Source organism: Vipera ursinii (genome assembly GCF_947247035.1).
Source record: "Vipera ursinii genome assembly, chromosome: 16".
Lineage (NCBI taxonomy): Eukaryota > Metazoa > Chordata > Lepidosauria > Squamata > Viperidae > Vipera > Vipera ursinii.
The window spans coordinates 1,670,208-1,691,992 of record NC_139529.1 but is presented as its reverse complement, the minus strand read 5'-3'; the positions used below and the strand labels follow the sequence as shown (position 1 = coordinate 1,691,992).

The 21,785-nt window shown below is 51.5% G+C and overlaps 1 protein-coding gene across 1 annotated transcript in view; it reads right to left on the bottom strand.

The window, feature by feature from the left end:
- The window catches only part of COL5A1 (collagen type V alpha 1 chain), a 203,237-nt gene that overhangs the window by 37,494 nt on the left and 143,958 nt on the right, over positions 1-21,785 (bottom strand). Inside the window, exons 28-41 of the mRNA XM_083375260.1 lie at positions 21,729-21,773; positions 19,232-19,285; positions 16,849-16,956; positions 16,407-16,460; positions 13,263-13,316; positions 11,005-11,049; positions 10,484-10,537; positions 8,629-8,673; positions 8,383-8,436; positions 8,147-8,200; positions 4,772-4,825; positions 1,558-1,665; positions 329-418; positions 186-239 (exon numbers count right to left, since the gene is read on the bottom strand). Coding sequence (XP_083231386.1) covers positions 186-239; positions 329-418; positions 1,558-1,665; positions 4,772-4,825; positions 8,147-8,200; positions 8,383-8,436; positions 8,629-8,673; positions 10,484-10,537; positions 11,005-11,049; positions 13,263-13,316; positions 16,407-16,460; positions 16,849-16,956; positions 19,232-19,285; positions 21,729-21,773 — 873 coding nt within the window. The remainder of the gene's footprint in view (positions 1-185; positions 240-328; positions 419-1,557; positions 1,666-4,771; positions 4,826-8,146; positions 8,201-8,382; positions 8,437-8,628; positions 8,674-10,483; positions 10,538-11,004; positions 11,050-13,262; positions 13,317-16,406; positions 16,461-16,848; positions 16,957-19,231; positions 19,286-21,728; positions 21,774-21,785) is intronic.

Genomic DNA, 21,785 nt, shown 5'->3' with positions numbered 1-21,785 from the left:
CTGGGCCCAGGCAGGAACCAGGGCAGGAGAGGAGCTCCGAGGTCAGGTCCGCATCTTCTCCCAGCTGCCTGGCCTTGCAGGTGGAGGCCCCCCAAAGGCCCCCAGGGAACGGCGAGGGCTGAAAGCCCCAAGCGAGACTGCCCCACCCTCCGCGCAGAGAGCAGGCAGAGACAGGCGGTACTTACCGCTGGTCCAGGCGGCCCCGGGGGTCCTTCGTTGCCCTTCAGCCCCACCGGTCCCTGCAGGGGAGGAAGGCAGCGTCACTCGCGGGCAAAGGCCCCGCAAAGACGCCAAGGGTGCAGGAGGGGCAGAAGAGCTCTCCACTCACCACTGGGCCGGGGAGTCCTCGGTCGCCTGTGAAGCCTCGGAAGCCGGCGGGGCCATCTTTCCCGGGCAAGCCGGCCGGGCCTGGGTCACCCTGCAAGCAGGACCAGGGGTCAGAGCGCCAGGCAGCCAAGCCCCCCCACCTCGTCCCCCAGGGCCCGCCCAAGAGGAGGAGGAGGAGGAGGAGGAGGAGGGTGCTACGGGGTTTGAGTTCCGACTGGCGGTCCCGGATGGTATCTGAAGGGACGGATCCTTCCCAGCTTGGCACAAGGACATTTTACAAGCTCTGATCTTAGAAGAGGCATAGCCAGAAGAACCCGCTCACCTTCCGATTCTTTTGGTAACCTGGTCTGAAAACAGATCCAACCCACAAAGGGAATCTGTCTTTGGGAAGAAGGGACTCTGCACTGGCCACTCGGGAGGCCAGCCCAGCACGGAGGTCACTTTCCCAACGCAAACATGCGCGTGAAAAGGCTTGAGGCGGCGTCGCTGTGACACCGCTGGCCTCCTTTCTCCAGAGGGTCCCAGAGCTGGGGGCTTTCTTAGAATCCTGGGAGGGAGGCGGTCATCAGGGCCACCCCACCCCCACCCCCCCACCCAGCTCAGGAGCTCCATCTTGGCCCCCTGGGGGTGGCTGCGGGAGGACGACCGGCAATGGAGGCCCACAGCCTCCCCGGGACATGAAAGAGCCAACCAACCAATATTCAGGAATTCTTGGCTTGTTCTAGACCAGTGGCGACGAACCTATGGCACGGGTGCCACAGGTGGCACGCCGAGCCCTCTCTGTGGGCACACGTGCCGTCGCCCCAGTCCTAAGCTTTCAGCTGGGCTTTATAAAACCTTTTCGCTTTAGGCCTCCGCTGCCGTGTACAAAAAAAAAGGTTCAATCAATCAATCAATTTCAACTTCTTGCGGGGGGTGGGTGGGAAAGTTCTCGCAAAGTTGGAATTGATTGATTGAACTTTTTAGCCCCACCCAGTCTGCCATGACCACTGCAGCCACGCCCACTCAATTGGCCATGCCCACCCGGCACCCAACAATACATAAGTGGGTTTTGGGTTGCAGTTTGGGCACTCGGTCTCTGAAAGGTTTGCCATCTCTGGCCTAGACTTTCCTCCCAAAGAAAGAGCAAGCCTCTTCAGTCTGGAATCCCTCCAGACGTACAACATCAACTTGTTAAAACCAGGGTCTTCTCCCACCCTGGATGTCTTCTCAGTCCAATGCAGGCGATACCTTTGTTCCTTCTTTTCCAGCCAAGCCAGGAAGTCCCTGTTCACCGGGGGGGCCGGGAGGGCCCGGATGGCCACGCTCTCCCATCGGGCCAGTTTCTCCTGTGGGGCCCTGCAAGAAATGGGGAGGCACCTTCAGGACCGGCACCCGGAAACTTAATCCCATCTGGGAACCTGGGGGCATTTCAGGGGGTGGAAGCCGGTGGCAAGTAGGGGGGAAAGCCCAGGAGAAATACACAAACCAGTAAGCAGAGAGAGGCAAGCCACAAAACCCACCCCGGGTTGAAGTGCAAAGAGAGATAGGGCGGGATATAAATCCCATCAATAAATAAATAAATAAATAAAACCGCCAGTTTGTCCTCCCGCAAATCAAGCTTAATTCTATCGATGGGATTTTAGTGTCGTTCTACGCCTTGCATCCTCCATCTACTCAATCGCCTAATTCACATAACGAGCAAAGTGAGTTAACAAATCACAATGCATATTATCTGATGTCTAAAGAAATAAACCCCCTAATGCGAAAGCCTGGTTCAAACCACCAACCAAAGACAATAACTCAGTACCCACAATACGTTGGGCCACAGGCCGTTTTGAGCTCAGCTTAGCAGGTTGTGTGAACTGGCACTCCCAGTCCTGCGTAGCTGCCTACGTATTTGCAAGGGCTATGCTGTTCCTTCCTCTTTGGAGCCAAGGCCTAGTTGTAGGCATCAGCCCAGAAAAAGTACTTTTCAGGAGTTAGGGCCTGGAGCAGGCCCACCGCTCACCTCGCCAACACCTAGTGTTCTGCAACGGCCAACTGAATGCATTGGGGAACTTTGCAAGCCCTGCTGGATACCAAGAGACCTCTCTGCTGTTGCTTCCCATCTACCAGTGTTGACACTGGTCTGCTGGTGCCTCGGACTGGGGGAGTAGTTACACAGCCCCAGAGAGCCCCGGGCTTTCACAACCTCTCCAGACCCTGTTTAAGACCATCCAAACTGGCTGCCCCAAGTGCAAGCAGCTAATTTGGGTTTGATTACACCCTGTAATGAAAGCATATCTGCTTCTGTTGCTTCTGAACCTGCACCCATCCTGCTCCTACAGCTCAAAACCTCCTGCCCAACCAGGAGCCAGGGATCCAGACAGCCCAGGAATCTCTCAACTCAGGGTGTCTGGAAAGGGCCACATTAACCTCCAGAGCTGAGGACCCTTCCAGCTGTCGACCCCCTCCCCTCTTCCTAGCCGACGTGTGGGATCCATCTGCAGCACGAGGCTCTCTCTGAGTAAGTGAGAGTTGCTCCGATCTTGCCAGACGAGTCTTCACAACCTTCTGGAATCCTGGGATGATCTGGGAGGGACTTAGGAAATCCCAGTTTTGAAGAGTGGCTAGGCTGCGTTGCGTCTTCCAAATCATCCCCAAATCATGGGATTGGACAGTGGCCATGTGTCTAACCCCTTGCCTGGGATACAGGGTCTCTGAAGGAGGCCATTCAGCCGCTCTGGAGGCCTTGGTGCCCTCTGAACTTGGTTGTCTGCCAGTGTTTTATTGCTCGGTTAGGTAACCCCATCCGTGGGAGCGAGCGTGGGGTTTTCTGCCTGCTTATATACAGAGCTTGCCCATTCAGCCACCATCCAGACCTTTCCAGGAAGGAGATCTACCATCTCTTCTGGGGCAGTCTGCTCTGTAGTCTGCTCAACTGAGACCCCATTGAGGTTCTTCTTTGGGCAGAAGAACTAGCCATTTCTGGAGGGGGGGGTTCTTGATCCTAAAGCATTTTTCCCTTTCTTTCCAGCTGTCAGAATCCATTTATATCCCATTCATAAATCCCTATCTGTATGTTCTAAAATCTTACATCCCTCACTGGATTCTGCCATCCCCAAGGAGGAGAAGAGAAGATGTTAATAGGCTATCCTTCTCCATTTGTCACAAGGGTGTTTATTTCAGCCTGCCTGGAGGCCGTCATCAGACCAGGGGAAGAACCTTTGAACTGAGAAGAACAAAGAAAGCAGGGGGGGGAGAGATCTGGTTTGTATCTCCGATTAGAATCTGAAAGGGAGGGAGGAAATGTCGTAAAGGCATGGAAGATCCCTTTCCCCTTGGAAGGTTTTGACACCTGAACCTTAATTGATCCGGGACTGGCCAAATGGACTGAGGGGAGGGGGTTTCACTCGGGGACACTTTAAAAGTATCAACCTGCAACACAGTTTTCAGGTCCTGTCTAGATTATCCACTGACAATCATGTTTTAGTCAAAGTTCCTGCTTGGACAATCCTGTCTCCAAGAGTTCTTCTTTCCTAAGAGGTGGATCGGGGTGGGTCCTGACACCAGCATTGCTGCCTCCTTGCCCATCTCCCCTAATCCTTGGCTGCAGCTCTTCTGCTCAGCCTCTGCCTCATTTCTGTAAAACCAGGTTTATCTGCTGCAGGAGAGACCCTCCCCACATTCTCCTTATTTCTAGAGGAGTTATCAACAGACTGAAGCCTGAAGAGATGATGGTACCGGTTGCTGCTCCGGCATGTTTGAGCCTCTGCCAATGCTACCCCCTTCCAGGTGGGCAAGAGCGAAGGAGTCATCCAAGAGTTCCAGGGCCTTCCGCTCTGAGCCCCTCCGCCTCTTAAGCCAGGTTTTTCTCTCCATGGGCAGGGAGGCCCCAGAGGTCAGTGGGGAGTTTCCTAGAGGGCAAAGCGCTGCCTTGCTGCTTCTTAACAGCCGGCAAAAGCCCCGACGTGGGTGGGAAGAGAGGCCAGTTCAGAGGAGGCCAACAGCAACCTCTGAGGACAGACCCGCTGTTCCAATGAACTTGAAATAAAACTGCAGGACTGATTAAAACCTTTCTGTGAAATATCTGTGCCTCTCTTAACTGGAGCTGGTGAAGCAAACTCACATTCAGGGTTTTGCAAACCATGTTTCACAGCGCAGTGTGAGAACTTGCAGCTGCATTCACATGTCATGCAACCTTTGGGTGGCATTCCCCTTCTCCTTTATCCTGTTTCTGGAAATTACACTAATTACGTTTTAGCATTTCCAAACATAATTAGCAGGCAGTAGACTTTTATACCTCAGAAAGCAGACAGAAACATGTTATTTGCCATGCGATACAGAATTTAAACGGTCGTTAATCTGGCAGGGTTTCTACAAATTAGTAAGTAATTTGAGAGTCAACAGATCTCCTACAAAGCTGTGGGGGGAAAAGGGAATTTTGACCAGAGAATCTGAAAGGTTCCTGGGAATAGCTCACCTGTGGACCAACAACACCTGGCGGTCCAGGTGGACCCGTCTTCCCTTGGAAGCCCTGGGAAAAGAAGAAAGGGTTAATTAAAGGGCAAAATAGTGGCAGACCATGTATTGTAACAAATAATAACAGGACGTCTTTTGATAAGCTCACCACCTTTGGAAGAGTGAACATTGAGGAAGGAAGGAAGGAAGGAAGGAAGGAAGGAAGGAAGGAAGGAAGGAAGGAAGGAGAGAGAGAGGAAAGAAAGAAAGAAAGAAAGGAAAGAAAGAAAGAAAGGAAGGAAGGAAGGAAGGAAGGAAGGAAGGAAGGAAGGAAGAAAGAAAGAGGGAGGAAGGAAGGAAGGAAGGAAGGAAGGAAACCTGGATATTCAAAAGCCAGCCAAAAGCAAAGAGATTACCAAAGGCTAAAGTGGAAATGCTGAAAGCAAAGGAAGGCAGATGCAGTTCACAGAAGGGGGGGGGTTGTCTGGTGAGAACAGGGACCTTGTCTATTACGTAGGCAGCTGCCCATCTACCTGGACAACTTCTGGCCCACTAATCCTGCCCTGGAGGAGTCAGGAGCCCCAGCTGGCATCCCGGAGGGAGGCAATGGACACCCCTGGTCCCCAAAAGGCAACCAAGGCTGCCGGGAGGGGGGTGGTTTTCCTCCCTTTTTACTGCCGCCATAAAAAAACGCCCCAAATATGCTACTCCTATTTTGCTACCTACAAAGAATCCTATGGGGAGGGGGCTTCAAGTTAGCCCAAGGCATCTTCGTTCAGGGCAAGACAGAAGTCCAAAACATGCCAGTCTGTGAAAGGAGGATATAAAAGCCATTAAGGTTTTTTGTAAACCCCAAACCAATGTGAAAAATGTGGAGCCAAAGAGTTGACAGAATGAGGTGTCCATTATTCACGCGAGCAGCATTGATTCGGGGTGCCTTAAGAAGTTCCTCAACCCTCTGTCTGGCCGCTGCCACCCCTGGGGAGCCCTGCACCGTCACAGCAGGAGCCGGCGGCTGGGGGGCCCGGGAGAGAGACAAGGACCCTGCTCCCTCCAGGAGGAAGCACTTGATCAGTCCCCTGATTTATACGAATTAGAAGACAGCAGAGCTTGGAAGTCTGATCGGTAAGGAGAAATGTTCTGCCAGCGAGAACAATTAATCAGTGGAACACCAACTAGCAATTTAGCAATTGGACTTACAAGTCGCTTCACAGCCCTAAGCAGTTTATAGAGTCATGTGGTCCCCAACAATCTGGTTCCTCATTTTGCTGTCCTCCAGCCGGGCAGGATCGAACTCCCAGCAGCGAGCACTGAGTTAGCCTGCAATACTGCATCCTAACCACTGCGCCACCAGGGCGCTTGTCTCCCGGGCTTGTGGCCGCCCCATCACTGGAGGATTTCAAGAACAGACTGGGTCAGCCATTTGACTGGACATTTTAAGACTCCTGCCTTTCAGTCCTACGATTCTATGCTCTATGTTCTCCCTGCCATGATAACAGCCTCATTTGAAACTGCTTTCTCTAGGCCAGGGGTAGGCAACCTTGGCTCTTTTATGACTCATGGACTTCAACTCCCAGAATTCCTGAGCCAGCACGGCTGGCTCAGGAATTCTGGGAGTTGAAGTCCGTGAGTCATAAAAGAGCCAAGGTTGCCTACCCCTGCTCTAGGCTTTCTACAGCTGCAAGGAGAAAGGGCTGACCGTCCCCTGGCTGACCGGTCCCTCAACATGCAAAGATCAACTCACCTGTCAACTCTTTGGAAGGAGACACAAAGAGGGAGCAGAGACTCCAGGGGTGTAAGGGTAAAATAACCTTGAAGCTCAAGTGTTTTTTCCGTCCCAGAGTGTGTTTGACCTAGTCTTGCCTCCTGAATGTTCTGGGGCGCCATAGCCCAGGCAAGTTTCCATGACGTCCCCAGGGAAAATAAGGAAGCCCTTAAGATGGGAGGCTGAAGTGATGGTCTCTGCCTGGCGAGGTATGTCTGGGGGTGGGGGGAAGCCGAGGGGTTCAGCGGCCCCTCTTGACAGAGCAGGTGGAGAACAATGGAGTTGGATCAACCCCACCCAAGGCACTCAGAGAAGGGCGGCCATATTGATTTCAGAACAATCAGAAAGCAGAACAAGCACAAAGCGCGCCAGGAAAATGTGCTTCGCACGTTACAGACTTTTGCGGTCAGGAAATGTTCGCGTCAGGTGTCACAAGATGTGGGAGGCTGGGAAAGGCTTTCCTCGGAAGTAAACATTTATCCAATTGGGAGGATGTCATTGAGAAGCTCTTTCTCCCCCCCCCCTGCCGCGCGTCTGCCCACAAATCCGCAGCCCCCAACAGCTGCTCCCGGTACCAGGTTGCCCTATTTAATTTCCAGTGAAAGAAATGGCTATCCATATGTAATGAATGTATTAATCAATGTAACAAATTGGAAGTGAATTCAATTTAACTTTGCCTTTCCCGGCTCAAAGGAGGGAGACCCTCAACGGTCCTTGGAGAGTCCGTTTGGGAGGGAAGGAGAGGGTCAAAGCTCCGCTGCTTTGGCTGGATCCTGGAGGTGGCCAGAGACACGCTGAGCCCCTCTGAAGGCCGGGAGAGAAGCCGCCATCAGAAGGAGGTTTGTGCTCTTCTTTAAGGCTTCTTGCACTGAGCGGCCAAGACGCCGGATGAGGAGGAGGCCGGGATCTTTGGGGATGGGAAGGCTCCAGGATCCAGCGGCAACTCTGAACCATTTCTGGGAACTTCTTTAAAAAACGCCTTAGTGTTTGGGGGGGGGGGTCCCTTGGAATAATCTGTCCAGGGACTCGGGACCTTTGGGGTTGCATTTCAATATGAATTTAGCACTTCCTGAAACTTCCTGACAGTTAGAAGAATTAACCAGTGGAACAACCTGCCTCCAAAAGTGGTGAATGCTCCAACACTGGAGGTTTTTAAGAAGAGACTGGACAGCCATTTGCCTGAAATGGTATAGGGTTTCCTGCCTGAGCAGGGGGTTGGACTAGATGACCTCCAAGGTCCCTTCCAACTTATTATTATTATTATTATAAAAGATGTAATTTGTAGCACTGCTATCCAACTGAGATATGCACTTTCTGACGACAAGGAACATATTAAATGAATGGGCAACTAAGAAGAAATCTCCACATCTTTTACTTTTTCCCTTTCTCTCCAGATTATCCGGGCTCCGTAACTTGGGAGCTTTCTCTGGAGACGGAGATTGTCGCCAAGGGCCACTTGGCCAGATTCTTCTGCTTGCCTGGTCCTAACCGAAGGGGCAGAAGGGGGCAAGGAAGGGAAGAAAAAGTCTTGCTTAGTCAGATGCAGACCTAAGAAGGACCGGCTCAGTCAAAAGAGAGAGAAAAAGCTCCTGCCAGATCAAGCAAAAACGGTGAAAACATCAAAGGACTGACCGTTTCGCCTCTCTGCCCGGGATGGCCTGGCAATCCATCTTTTCCCGGAGGACCCTAGGGAAGGAAGGAAACGGGATCTTCAGTAAAACTGAGAGCATTCAAGGTAATCATGTCCTCACGTGCAGCAGAGCAGATTCTGCACTGAGCTTCCTTGAGCCCATTTTAGCCTGGAGAGGCCTGGGTAAGCAGAGGCAAACCTCTCTCCCACGGCTTTTCCTGCTCTTGGCTGGACTTACCGGGGGCCCTTTTGGTCCAGGAAACCCGGTGGGTCCTTGCGGGCCTGGAGGTCCCTTGGGGAGCAAGAAACACAAGGGTTAGGGGTGCTACCCTGCACAGAGGGAGCAATTCTCCGCCTGAGCATCTGGCCAGATTAATCCTTCTGCCTTGGCAGCACTGATGCACATCGAGAAGTCCCGCCCCGTCTTTCTACCTGAAGCGCAAACTGGGGCACACGTGTTCAGCCACGGCTGGCTTGACCTTACCCGTTCACCTGGAGGTCCTGGAGGTCCGTCCCCACCAGAATTGCCCTTGGAAGGCAAAAAAGAGAATCATCAGTTCAGTGCCAATAAGCCATTACCCTCCGGTCATCCTCGACACTAAAGGTTGAGACTGGCAGATGCTTAGGATCATTGGGGACAGGTTTATTCTTTGCCCCTTATTTGGGGGGGGTAACTTTTACCGGATGGAGAGGTTGATCACAATGTCTGTGAAACTCTGGCTTTTCTCATACTCAGCCTGGCCTCTCCCAGCAGAGACATCAATCCGCAGGGGGGGGGGGGAACTACACAGGAGCAGGCGGAAGGGGAAGTAACCTGCAACTCCCTTGAACAAAACACCAGCGCTTGCATAATTTGCACTCAGGGTCTCATGCACCTGACGAGAACGGCTTCAGCTCTTCATTTGGCTTCTGCCCCTTCAGAGCTGCCCATCGCTCGGATCCTTACTAAGTGGTCACCTTGCACTAAGCTCCTGTGTGGCATCAGATCACGGGTTTTTAAACCTTTTCAGGCCCCGGGACCAGTTAGTTAACAAAAATACCCCCCCAGAAGCCCCACTGCTGCCCCTCAGACCCTGTCAGGAGGATGGGCTGTCATGCGCTTGACAAGCCCTTCTCTCGGCGCTGGACTTGCTTCCTAGGAACGCCCATCTGCCCAGCGGAGAAGGAGGAAGCAGCCCCCACCCAACTGTGATGGCATTTCCTTTCCTATTCAACGACTCTGGGCAGCTTGCAACACAAAAAAGGCATCCTGGGACCCTCCTAGAAGGCAAGCTGGGAGCCCCAGTCAGGAAAGGGAACCCAGCTGCGCCATCTGAGACCGGAGAGTTGCCACGCGGACCTTCTCTGCCGCACTTCCTGCCCAGAGAATTTTCAAGGGCAACCGTCTATTTCCCAGCCCTCCCAGGGAGACGCAGGCGTGGCTGGGAAGCAAGAGCGGAGGCTTCTGAGCCCTCAGCTCACCCTCCAAGTACGTAGACAGGGCTTGTTCTATCCATGGTCTCCCCTTCCCTTCCAAGCGGAGGGAAAAAACGTGTGTTGGATGATTAGGAAAGACAAAAAAGCACTGGGAACTGGGGGAACAATCAACCAGTGGGATGCCTTGCCTTCCGAAGTTGTGAGTGCCCCATCACTGGAGGTTTTTGAAGAAGAGACTGGACGGTCATTTGTCCGGAATGGTTTAGACTCTCCTACTTGTGCAGGGAGTTGGACTAGATGACCTCCAAGGTCCCTTACAACTCTGCTATTCTACATTCTATGATTAATGTCTCTGCCAGGACCTGTTAATTACATAAACAAGACACCCTGGCGAGTATGGGAGTCACTCATACTCATGTCGGGCAACATATACATTTAATAAATTATGGTTGGTTGCACGGTCAGCCAAATGTTTAGATTGGATTTGGCATTTTTATCTAACTATCCTTCCACAGGACCGGGGATAGGCAGCTGTCCTCTGACAATATTAGAAGTATTGTTGCAGGAGGCAAACTGTTCTAGGGTGAAGCTGCCTTTTGCAATTGAACGATGGCGATTTTGTAAATGCGGATGGTGCTCCACTGGTGCTCCCGATGTTTTGGGATTGCGCAATCTTTGCTTTCTTTGGCCACAGTCGTTCTACTTGCAGATCTTTGCATTTTGTCATTTCCCCCAATTGTTCTTCTGCCGTCTCCAAGTTATTATTACACTGAAACCCTTGCAACCCAGGCTGAAGTGACCAGCAATGGTGGACCACATTCTGCAAGCTGAGTCACCCTCCCTCAGTCTCTTTCTACAAGCAAAGGGAAGCTGAAGACCGGCCCCAGCGCTGAACTGGCACCGGGAAGAGAGTTTTTCAGTACCTTTGGACCAGGCTTCCCTGTGATGCCTCGCTGGCCGCGTTCTCCTCGGGGACCCTTGAGAGCAGACAAGGAGAAGGTGATGTCAGCACGGAGGGAGGGGGGGAAAGGGAGGCATTCAACAGCTCTTTCCTTCCTCACGTGACATTCCATTCGCTTCCAGCTTAACATGAAAATCTAACGTGTAAGTCTGAATATATTTTTAGGCATATTTTTGTAGGCAATATTCCCTCGCGCAATTTCTGGGTTTATGCAATTTCTGCTCGTTCTAACCCAACGTGCCCTCTTCCCCTCCTGGCGACTCGCGTTGCGCATTGCCAAGTTCGGAACTCGCTTGGTGGCTGCGCCGCTTCTGCACTCTGCAGAGAGTCAGGAATTTGAAGTGGGCAGGTTCCCTTGAAAAAGTGACCTAGGAGCCCTCGTCCACCGACAGGCAGCCCTCGACGTGCTCCGGACTGCCTGGGATTCGGGCAGCAACTCCGGAGCAAGGAGGAAGAGGAGGGACCGGAAGCGTCTCTTCTTACCGTGGGTCCTCGCTGTCCTCTGGGTCCCGGTTTGCCAGCGGTGCCCTGCGAACCGAGAGAAAAAGCAGCTGGGACCAGAACCGGGGTAATCCAGTGCCTTAACTACAGGTAATCCTCGATTTATGACCGTAATCAAGCCCAAAGTTCCTGTTGCTAAGTGAGACATTTGTTAAGTGAGCTTTGCCCCAATTTATGACCTTTCTTTGCCACAGTTGTTACGTGAACCCAGCTTCAACCCCTTTGACTTTGCTTGTCAGAAGGTCGCAAAAGGGGATCACGTGACACCCCACCCCACCCCTCCCGGGACACTGCCTCCGTCATAAGTATGAACCAGCTTCTGAATTTTGATCACATGATCATGGGGATGCTGCAAAGGACATAACTGTGAAGAATGGTCATAAGTCACATTTTTCAGTGCCGTTGTAACTTTGAGCAGTCACTGAATGAATTGTGGTAAGCTGAGGATCGCTTCTCCTGGACCAAGCCAGCTGCAAAACGTCACTCCGCCCTTCCAGAATTCTGTTCAGTCATTGCCTCACTCTGACTTTGCCACCTCTTGGGACCCCTTCCTGGTCTTCGGCCTGCCCCACAGCCAGGATCCCACATCAGACTGATCACTTCAGGTAGGCTGGGTTGCAGCCAGTCTCCCAATATCGCCCCCTCCCCAACCAGTGAGAGAGACCCTGCGTGGCTCACGTTCAAGAAATAAAAACTATGCAGCAGGGGGGAAAAAAGATGGGGGATAAAAGAATGAAAACACAGCCTTGCTTCTTCTGTTCTCAAGCTTTGTAAATGAAATTGAGACTGCAAAATATGAACAGGCTGAAAAACGATATATCTCCAGCAGTCCTACCGAGCAGGCCTGTTACGGTAGAAGTAATCTGTATTTAAATGAGATGAACAAAAGGAACTTTGATGCTATTCCTGCTCTCTCTCTAACTGAATAGTCCCTGCCAGAACTGTACAAACTGGATTTGCTCTGATAATTGCGCAAGCAACTTGCCGGAGCGCTTGATCTTGGTTGATAAGAACAGAAATTGCCTTCAGAAGTTGTGGCTGCTCCAACATTGGAGGCTTTTAAGAAGAGACTGGACAGCCACTTGTCTGAAATGGTGGAGGTTCTCCTGCTTCAGCAGGGGGTTGGACTAGAAGACCTCCAAGGTCCCTTCCAGCTATTCTGATTCTGATTTTATTTATTTATTTTATTTTAATTCCATTTATATCCCGCCCTTCTCCGAAGACTCAGGGCGGCTTTACAAACTTAGCAGTAGCCTTCATTCTATGTATATGACTGCTTGTTAGGGCTTTCACACACACACCCCAAGCGGCATTATTACAAAGTCAGCTTAATTGCCCCCAACAATCTGGGTCCTCATTTTACCTACCTGGGAAGGATGGAAGGCTGAGTCAACCTTGAGCCTGGTGGGATGCGAACCTGCACTAATTGCAGGCAGCTGGTGTTACTTAAGGAGGCATTAGCCCACTGCTCCACCAAGGCTCTTGATCTTCTCTAATTGCCAGGAATACCCGGATCTCGCTTAGACGATTGGGAACATAACATCCCTTCCCAAAGCCACTGGAAGTGGCCAGTTCGGGTGCATCTCCTTCTTTATCATTCTTACACCCAGGGGTCTGCCGGCCCCACCCCGGTGGGCCCCTGGGCACAGGTGAAACATGACCTTATTCTGAATATGTTCTTTTCTTTTTTTTACTGATTTTTTTTCCTTTCAAAGTTGTTAATATTCTGGAACAAACTATCCAGCATTGCAAATTTGGCCAGAAATCCCTCCATTCTGTGCCCCTCTGGCCGATTCTGACATTGATTCGTTCTCACGCACCGAAGACAAGGTATTTTTATCGCAGGAGTTAAAAGAGAAAGAGATTTACTGAGATTCTGGAGTGGGCGAGGTGACGGGACCACCTCTGTCATAAAGCTTGGGGGACCCTCTGCAGACCCTTCTGGTGCTCTCTGAAGCCCTGCTGTCTTTTGCACCCAGCGGCTGTGACTGGGTTACTTTTTTTCCCTTTTAAGCGTTAACCAGAAGAAAGAAGCGTTTTAGTTAAAGGAGGTGTGTGTGGCTCTGTGCCTTTTACTTTTTGTTTGCTTTGTTTTGGGGAGGCAAATTTATGCCTTGTCCAGACTTCCCTATATCCTGTCTTCAAGGGCAGAAATAACCACTGCAGAAAATGTAAAAACCCAGCGAGCAACAGCCGGTGAAAGAGATCTCCCGGAAGCCCCCGACAAAGCCCCCTCTTACCCTTCCTCCTTTCTCTCCGTTGGCTCCTGGGAAGCCTGCAAATCCAATGGAACCCTAGAGAAAAAGTAAGCAGAGAAGAAAGGATATGGAGACGCAACCGGAGGGAGTGTTGCGATTCCGTGTCAGCCTGTGCTCCCAGCAGCTGAGTCCGATGAATCTGAGGAGGAGGAGGACGGGTTTGAAGAGTCTTTGGTGTCAGAGGGAGGCTCTGATGCACTGCAGGACTCTCAGCCTGGCCCCTCCAGTCGTGTTCCTCATGAGGCTCAGCTGTGTGAGGAGGAGGTGTCGGACTGAGAAGAGTCACAGCTGAATCTGTTCAGAGACGCTAGAAGCAAAAGGCAATCCAGCAGAGCAGAGCAGAGAAAATCAATGAGGCAACTCAGTGAAAGGAGGAGAAGGCATTGAGAAGCCACGCCTTGGGACTGATAATAAGAGGGGAAGGTGTGGGCGGGGCTGGTTGCTGAAGGCAACCGTTTGGAGACATACTAAGAGAATCCTGGTCTGTTCTTGATACTTCTGTTTAACTCTTGTTTGTTGACTCTTGTTTGATATTTTCATTCGTTTATTGACGGAAATATTCTGTTGCTTTTTTGTTTGAACTGTAAATAAATTTGTGTTGGTTTTTTCCAGCCTATTGACTGTAAAAAGGAAAAAGGGGCTGTCCCTAACACACAAACAGGGCTGGTCGTAGGCTGGAACAGAACAGGGGACACGACGGTTCTCTGGAACCATTGTGAGCTCCTTGTGGCAGATGGTTCAAGAGAGAATCCAGGATTCCACAATGGTCATCCTTGGCTAGTGAACCTCATGCCTGGAAGGAAGAAATGCCAGGATGCCCAGCCTTCCTTCAGCCCCCTGGAGTCTGCACTCATCCCGGGCCAGATTGTCCCCTCCCCCTCACAGCCAAATGGCAGTAGAGATGGAGTGGGGGGGCAGCCTGCAGCAGGCTGAAAAGGCCAAATGGAGCTGGGAAAACCGCTCTGGCTGACCCCTCACTGAGCCCCTGCAGATGGTTTGTGTGGCAAGACGTGGACTGGAGGAGAAATGAAGGGGACACCGAGGCCCTTCCCTAGCAGTTGGGCGTGCGAGGGAGTCAGTGGCATGGGCCAATGGCCATTATGACCTTGTGCTTCGTGACAATCCTCCCTGTGTCAGAGGGACCCTGAGATGACCCTTAGTCAGTGGATAGGGACTTCCTCCTCCTCCTCTCCCTCTCTTCTATTTAAGAAGAGAAATGAAACCGTCCATCATGCAAACTGGGCCATTGCTTTACAGGTCTGTCTTGCTCGCCATTTTCCACAATTATAATGGCCGAACAGCATGCGTGGAGAATCTCCCAGGCAGAAGGGAATGCTACAGCTTTGGCACAAGGACTAGAAGGGTCCCAAGGGAAGACTCCACCCAGGCAGCGGTGGACGATGCTGGCAGCAAAGGACTCTCCTCAGAGGGTCAGGACCGTCCACAGTGGTTGCTCTGCTTTGCTCTTTCATCCCCTGGAGCCTGGAGCTGATGGACCTGCTCCACACTGCTGCTTCTCGTCTTACTAAGATGAGCTTTTATGATGCTCGCATCAGTTTTCCTAGAGATTCTGGCTTGAGTGAAGCATCTTCCAAGGGAAGTTTTAAAATGGTTAAGTTTAGCCAGGTATCTAAGAAAGGCTGCAATGCGGCTCAATGCATCACCTCGGAGTCTTGCCCATGTATACCGTATATTTTGCGAGACATTTCTCTCCTTCCTTAAAGAGAGCACAGAAGCACAAGAAAGGCAACACCTCCGAAGCCCTCGGCACCTGGAGGGCTCTGGGTCAAATGCTCACCTTGCCTCTCCGACCCAGACGGACACACGGAGAGGAGCGTTAATTCAGACGTTGGCCAATAAAAGTACATTCCATAAATTGAACAACACAAGACTCCCCTCATCACAAGAACGATTGGCAAACGTGGGTGGGGGAAGTTTACACATAACAGAACAGCACAATTTTGCTACTTTCGGAGAAATAGATTTATCTTGATTGTTTGATAGAGAGTGCAAATAAAAATTATCAGAGTGCTCCAGCACTTTAAACAAAAGAGGGGGGGTGTACAAATTTAATAAATAAATAAAACCAACTCCTGGTGAATATCCCCGTAGGACTGGCAGTGCCGAAGAACATGGGCCACAGGCTGTGGCACCCGCTTCACAGGGGCAGCCTCGGGTTTCACAGGGGTTCCCCTTGACTTCCCTTCCAGGACAGGGTGGGGAGAGCCTTAAATCGAGCTGGATCAGGCTCTCCAAATTTGGGAGCTGTCATATGATATAAATGTGAAGCTGGCTTAGGCACCAACAGTTGCATCTTATGCCAACCTCCCTGTCAGCTGGTGGTGCCGTCAAGGGCAAAACCCACCTGACTGGACTCCCACGCCCCACGTGGGCTCCTTTGCACTGATTGCACAATTATCTTGTGGGGGAAATAGCAGTGGGGGGGGGGAAGGAGAAGATGATTGACTGTCAGTTCTGGGCCGTCCCATTTTGCCAGGCAAAGCCAGGGCGGATTGTGAGAGCAGCCAACAAACCAGCAAAGGAACTCAAGAACACTGCCATGGGTCTGGGCTTGCAGGACAACCAATGCCCATACTGCTGAAGAAAGGCAGGGGGTTGGGGGTTGCAGGGTCAGTCCCTGGGAGGGCGATGGGGCCTTTTACCCACCAGTGAGGTTTAAGGGTTCCACAAACTGGTGTCTAGCTGACTGTCTTTGGAGCAAAGGCAGCAAAGGAGAAAAAAAAAGATTTCAGTTCTTCCGAACGACTGACAGTAACTCGAAGTATAATGTCCCCCCCCCCCAGCAAATTCAAATTGCAGAAACAAATTCGTCAGAAACTATCGCAGCTTCCTCTTCCGAGCTGCGGGGAGCCCCCAGAGAGACTCAGAGCCTCCCACAGTGAAGGTGGACACGGAGTCTGCCTCCTCCGGAGCATCGGCCAGCCTCTCTTGCTCCCCAGCCGTGGCCTCGCTGACCTACTTAGCGCTGCAGAGACACGCAGCGCCTTCCCGTTGCACCTGGCTGGTTGCACAATGTCTCGGTAAACTCAACCAGCAGCTCAGCTCACGTGGTTCTAACTTGCACACTGAAATGGAAATTCATTTACGAAAAGGGGCAAACGTTACCTTGGGGCCAAGTCTTCCAGGGTATCCAGGCAAACCAGGAATGCCAAGTTTTCCCTGTGAAAACAAAGAGAGGTGGAGGATGATGGTGATGATGTTGGAGGAGAAGGAAGATGGAGGAGAACACAGCTCTTCGTTCCTGAAGATTCATCACCAAGTAAATCCCACGATTTAGCAAATGGTAAAGGTTGAAAGGAATATCAGTTCATCCCTAGAATCTTCAGGAATCTTCCAGATCTGGGATTACATTTCCATCCCAAGACAGCAAGGGGCAGCGTCACCAAGTGAGCTTCCACTTGCACCATCCTTGTACTGGAGCAAGCCTGCAGGTAGATCAGGAGTCATTAACCAAAAGCTGGGAGCCTCGGCAACATTTCTCCAGAGGAGGTTGCATTCTGGGCCTGAGGGGAAGCATGGAGTCAACGGGAACCTCAGGAGCACCCACCTTTTCTCCAGACGGACCCAGTGGGCCTGGCTCTCCATTGGGGCCACCGCGACCTTTCGGGCCTTCTGGCCCATCCTCACCACGAGGACCAGGAGGGCCAATTTCACCCTACAAAAAATTGAAAATGAGATTACTATTTCTGCCTTTAAAAAAAAAAAAACCTTTCTGTGTCAGTGTTTGAAGACACCGGTAACAAACCGCCCGAATCAATGGAGAAAATGGCGTCCACGCAGAGTCCCCAAAGAATTGAGAAGGACAAGAAAGCATCGGAGATAAAGAGGCTGATTTGGCTTAGCTTGGCTCCTGGTCCCTCACTAGGGCTATGAGCCAGACGCTCGTCCAACAGGCCGGGTTTGCGGAACAGGCTCAACCAAAAAGTCCCTAATCAAAGTTAACTTTGATCTGTGCGCTGTGCACATAAAGCCACTGGGCCTTTGTTGACCTGGGGGAAGATCCGTGTGAATGCAGCCTCAGAGTAGCTAAATTTTCCAGACAGCATTTGCTTTCTGGGAACTAGAGAAAAGATTCGTGCTCGGTTTCAGACAGGCTGAATCAGGACCACATCATCAGACCTTTTCTGGCCCGGATTCCTTTTTTGGAAGAGCTGGAGACGCTCTGAAGGCTGCTGCTGCATTTAGGAGTAAGCCACGTCAAGGCAAACTCATTATTCTAAGGCAGGGCTTTTCAACCAGTGGTACGGGTACCACCTGTGGTACATTGGCACCCGGCAGGTGGTACGAAACCATCCTAGAAAAGTAGTAGCGGGGGAGGGGAATGAGCTGAACTGGTGGCAGCACCGCACAAGCCTGAGCGAGAGATGGCTGGAGCTGCAGGGCTGTCGGGGCTCAGCGGAAGCGCCAGGATCAGGAGGAAGAGCGCCGCCGGGCAGGCAGGCGTCTTGCTCGGCTGTGGCTTGGGGGGCACTTTTTTCAGTGGCATTGTAACTTCAAACAGTCACTAAGCGAACTGTTGTAAGTCAAGGACTACCTGTACTTCATCACTTTTTTCCTTTTTGGGGGAGGGGAGTCATCAAGTTTTTGACACCTTGCTAGGAGACTGGTGGTCCTCGGATGTTGCCATATCCTAAAAGTGGCAGAATGGGTGAAAAGGTTGAAAAGCCCTGATCTATGGGAGCTTCTCTAGCGAAGAGCAGGCCAGGCTCAGCTGGACAAAACAGGCAGCTTCGTGTTATGCCTGCAGATCCAGGCTGCCTCTTTCCCCCTGCTCTTCATGCCCTGCTACCCTTTTTCCTAACTACCTGATTTCTAACCATCAGAGTAATGGAAGATCCCTGAAGCCTGGCATTTTGCCCACCCCTGAGGGAATGCTTGGTAAGTCCCAGGAGACAGTCCAAGTTAGGAGTAGTTTGGGGTCAGAGGCAAAAGATTTGACCGTGTGCGGGGGAAGGATAATTTTCAAACCATCAACCCAAAAAGGTTCATCGCACGTTGGGCCAAGCTTGGCAGCGCTCCGCCAATTTCCACCAATAGCCCTTCCACAGCAGCTCCCACCCTTGGCCAGGGGCCAAGCTATTGCAGAAGACCCCCGGAGACCTTCTCAAGGCATAAGGCACCGTGCCACATGGTCAGGCCCAATGCCCAGGTATCAACAGAGGGCTAAGGCATTGTTTCCATGACGAAGGAGGGAGAGGGAGCGAGAAAACAGGGCAGAGCGCCTATCAGCTTCTTCAGCAGCCCAAAAGACATACCGTTCGGTTTTGTTTAGAAGGCACTTGAATAATTTATCTGCTGGTGTTGTTTTGCATTGCACGTGTGTTTTTCCAGAAAAGCGGTACAATCTCATTTTCCCTGAAATGAATATTTGCTATTTTCTGCCGTAGCTGGGGGGGTTGTTTGTTGTTTTTTCCATGCAGAAAGGAGCTATTCTGGGGTGAGCAATCAAGCAGTCACTTTATGGGACCCACCAACAACTAGGTCTTTGTTTTTGTTTTTTAAAAAAAGGTTGCATGGAACTGGCTAAGTTACCATCTTCCCAATCCCAGGCCAAGAACCGGCCACTATTGTAAAAAGAGAGCAGGCTGCAATATCGGGATGGTTGGCTTAGACTGAACGGGGAAGTGATACTTTGATTAAAAGCCCCCTAATGATAGACACCAGCTCCACAATTAATGAATGGGAGATAAAGCAGCGGAAAGAACACTTCTGGGGGAGCTGCTTGCATTCCCGACTGCCCTATTTCCAAATCCTGTGTCAAGCATAAATTTGGTCAGTTCCGAGAAGATGGGAAAGGGGCACCATTATCAGCTTAGAAGGCCAGGGAGACTCTTGGGAGACTCCTTGAGCAGAAGGACCAGCGGAGAGCTTTGAGACCAGACATCAAGAGTTTTCATTTCTGGCCCTGGAGAAGAAGTGCCAGAACTCACCCGGTCGCCTTTAATGCCCATGTCGCCTTTGAATCCTGGGAAGCCATCTTCACCCTGCAGGAGAACAAGAGGGACCTTGTTAGGGATGCCCACAGTGCACAACCAACACTTCCTGCACAACCAACACTTCAACAACTGCCCCTCTTTCGCAGGGTCTAGACTAGGAGTAGGCAACCTTGGCTCTTTTGTGACTTGTGGACTTCAACTCCCAGAATTCCTGAGGCAGCCATGCTGAGGGGAAAGGGAGTGGTTTCCAAGCTGAGCCATGCTAGCTCAGGAATTCTGGGAGTTGAAGTCCACAAGTCATAAAAGGGCCAAGTTTGAAGACCCCTGGTCTGGATCCAAGCCCGCAGTTTCATCAAAATGGCCGATTGAGGAATTCTGAGAGTTGAAGTCCACAAGTCATAAAAGAGCCAAGGTTGCCTACCCCTGCCCTAGACCAGCAGGCCAACTTGCTGGGTGTGACAGAAGGATCTGTGCTTTCACCCTCCAACAATACAGTTCCCAACCAAGCATTTCAACATTCAGGGCAAGGACGGGCATTTTTTTCTTCAGACTTCCCACACTCCCATTTGCCAATTTTGGCTTTTGTGATTTCACTAAATTCTGGGAAATAACAGTTGCCATAATCCCACGAGATCTCATACAAAAATTTCAAATCTTGCCAACTTTTGGTGAGGTCTTGCAACATTTTAGTAAGTCCAATCACTGCTAATTTGGACCATTCGCCGGCTTCTGATTGAGGGAACTCTATCCAGATGGAATCCTGAACAGAGGGCCTTTTGAGATGGTCAGGAAATTCAGGAGATTTCATGGGCCAGGTGCTCTGGACCCAGAGAATACCTAGGGCAGGCTCCCCACCGGGGCCGGCTTCCATCCCTATAATTACCAGCCAGAATATTTGATGGGAAAGGAGCTGCAGTTGTAAGAAACACCACGTAGGATATACCTTGTGCAGAAACAGATAAATTCTCCCAGGAAGAGGGAGATATACAATCGTAGGCAGGAGACATGACACAATGCAGCATCTGTACCTCTCTGCTCTGAGAGTGGAGGAGAAGGTGGACCTCTTCATTCTGAAACTCTGTGGTTTACAGGGCAAGCCATTTTCCTGAGCTATTGGACTCATCATTCTAGCTTTTTTTCCACCGAAGACGCTTCCTTCTTAAGAAGGTTCTGGAAAGCTCCTACCTTTAAAGACCATTGCTCAATGAAACCGATTCGCCATCTAGTTCTCAAAGGCGAGACAGGTGACACTTGGGCAAGTGGGAAAGTCATTTCCAGTGGAGCAGAGGAAGCGAATGGGATGAAACCAATTAGAAGACTTTCACGTCCATGGAGGACGTCCTGCTCAAGGTCCCCAAAACCTCCCACCCCCTCCCGCAAATCCAGCGAAAACTGGGGGCCCTCCTGCTCCCCTTCTTCCATCAGGAGCCAAGTCTGCCAGCTGGACTGATAACAGGTGGGAGAAAGTCCCAGGGCAGGCCACAAATCACTCTCAGTTGGCCCACTCCAGCCCAGGCTTTTCAGAAAGGACTCCCGGCCAGCCGTAAATATTTCTTCCGGTCAGCAAAGGTGTCTACTGTTGCGTTTCAATCGATGGAGCATCACGGCCTAAAGCAGGCCCGTCAGGGACCGGGAGGTGGGCACAGGAGCCCAAGAGCAACACTGGGCCTTTGCTCCTTCCTTCGGCAGTCCCTGCAGCTGCTGCCTGGTCTGGAGAAGGCAGGGCGGGAGACTGAAGGCCAGAGCAAGGCCGGAACGCTGCTCAACACGATGGGCCACCTGGACAGAGTGCTGCCTCTCCAAACTCGTCACAGCCAGGTTGTAAAAGCCGCCCTGGAAGCTGCTGCCCGTTTCCCAGACAGCCCGAGAGGTGTCAATCAAAGGCATCTACTTTCACGAATGAGCTCCCCACCTCCCTGTGCAAAGGGGACCCAGGGGGGCTCGTGTTGCCAACCGAACATGGGACCAGCTGTCCAAAAGGGGGGGGGCTCTGCGTTAGAGGCCATTTATATATTGATGGTTAGGAGCCTCATCAGGCCCCTGCACATTTTTAAGGGGTGAGAGGGGAACTCTGGGGAACTCTGTACATGAGGAAGAATCGGAGACTTTTCAGCCCCTGGGCAACTTTGTGACCCGTCCGTACTGTGGTCCAAGCCATTTTCCCACGGAGAATGCGTTTTTTTGTACTTTGTTTTCATAAATCCGAAACTGCACTTTGGCAACCTAGGAAATCAAGAGAATTCCCCTACAAGGCAAATTCTAAGCCTCATTAAGGCAGAGCCAGTCGTGGGCCCAGGCTGCCTGCTTGGCAAGATTCAGCACTTTCTCCGGTGATGGAGCTACAGAGATGGAGGAAGTGCAGAGGCCCTGTTGAATTTCTACCTGTCGTGCGGCGGCAAACAGACTGAGCCTCAGAGAGCTGGAACCTTCTGGGAAGGCACAGAAAGCAGAGGGGGGGGAAAGAAGGGAATTCAAACGGAGGCTCACTCACCTTCTCGCCCTTCGTTCCTTTCAAGCCACGGATGCCGTCGGCGCCCTTAAGAGCAAA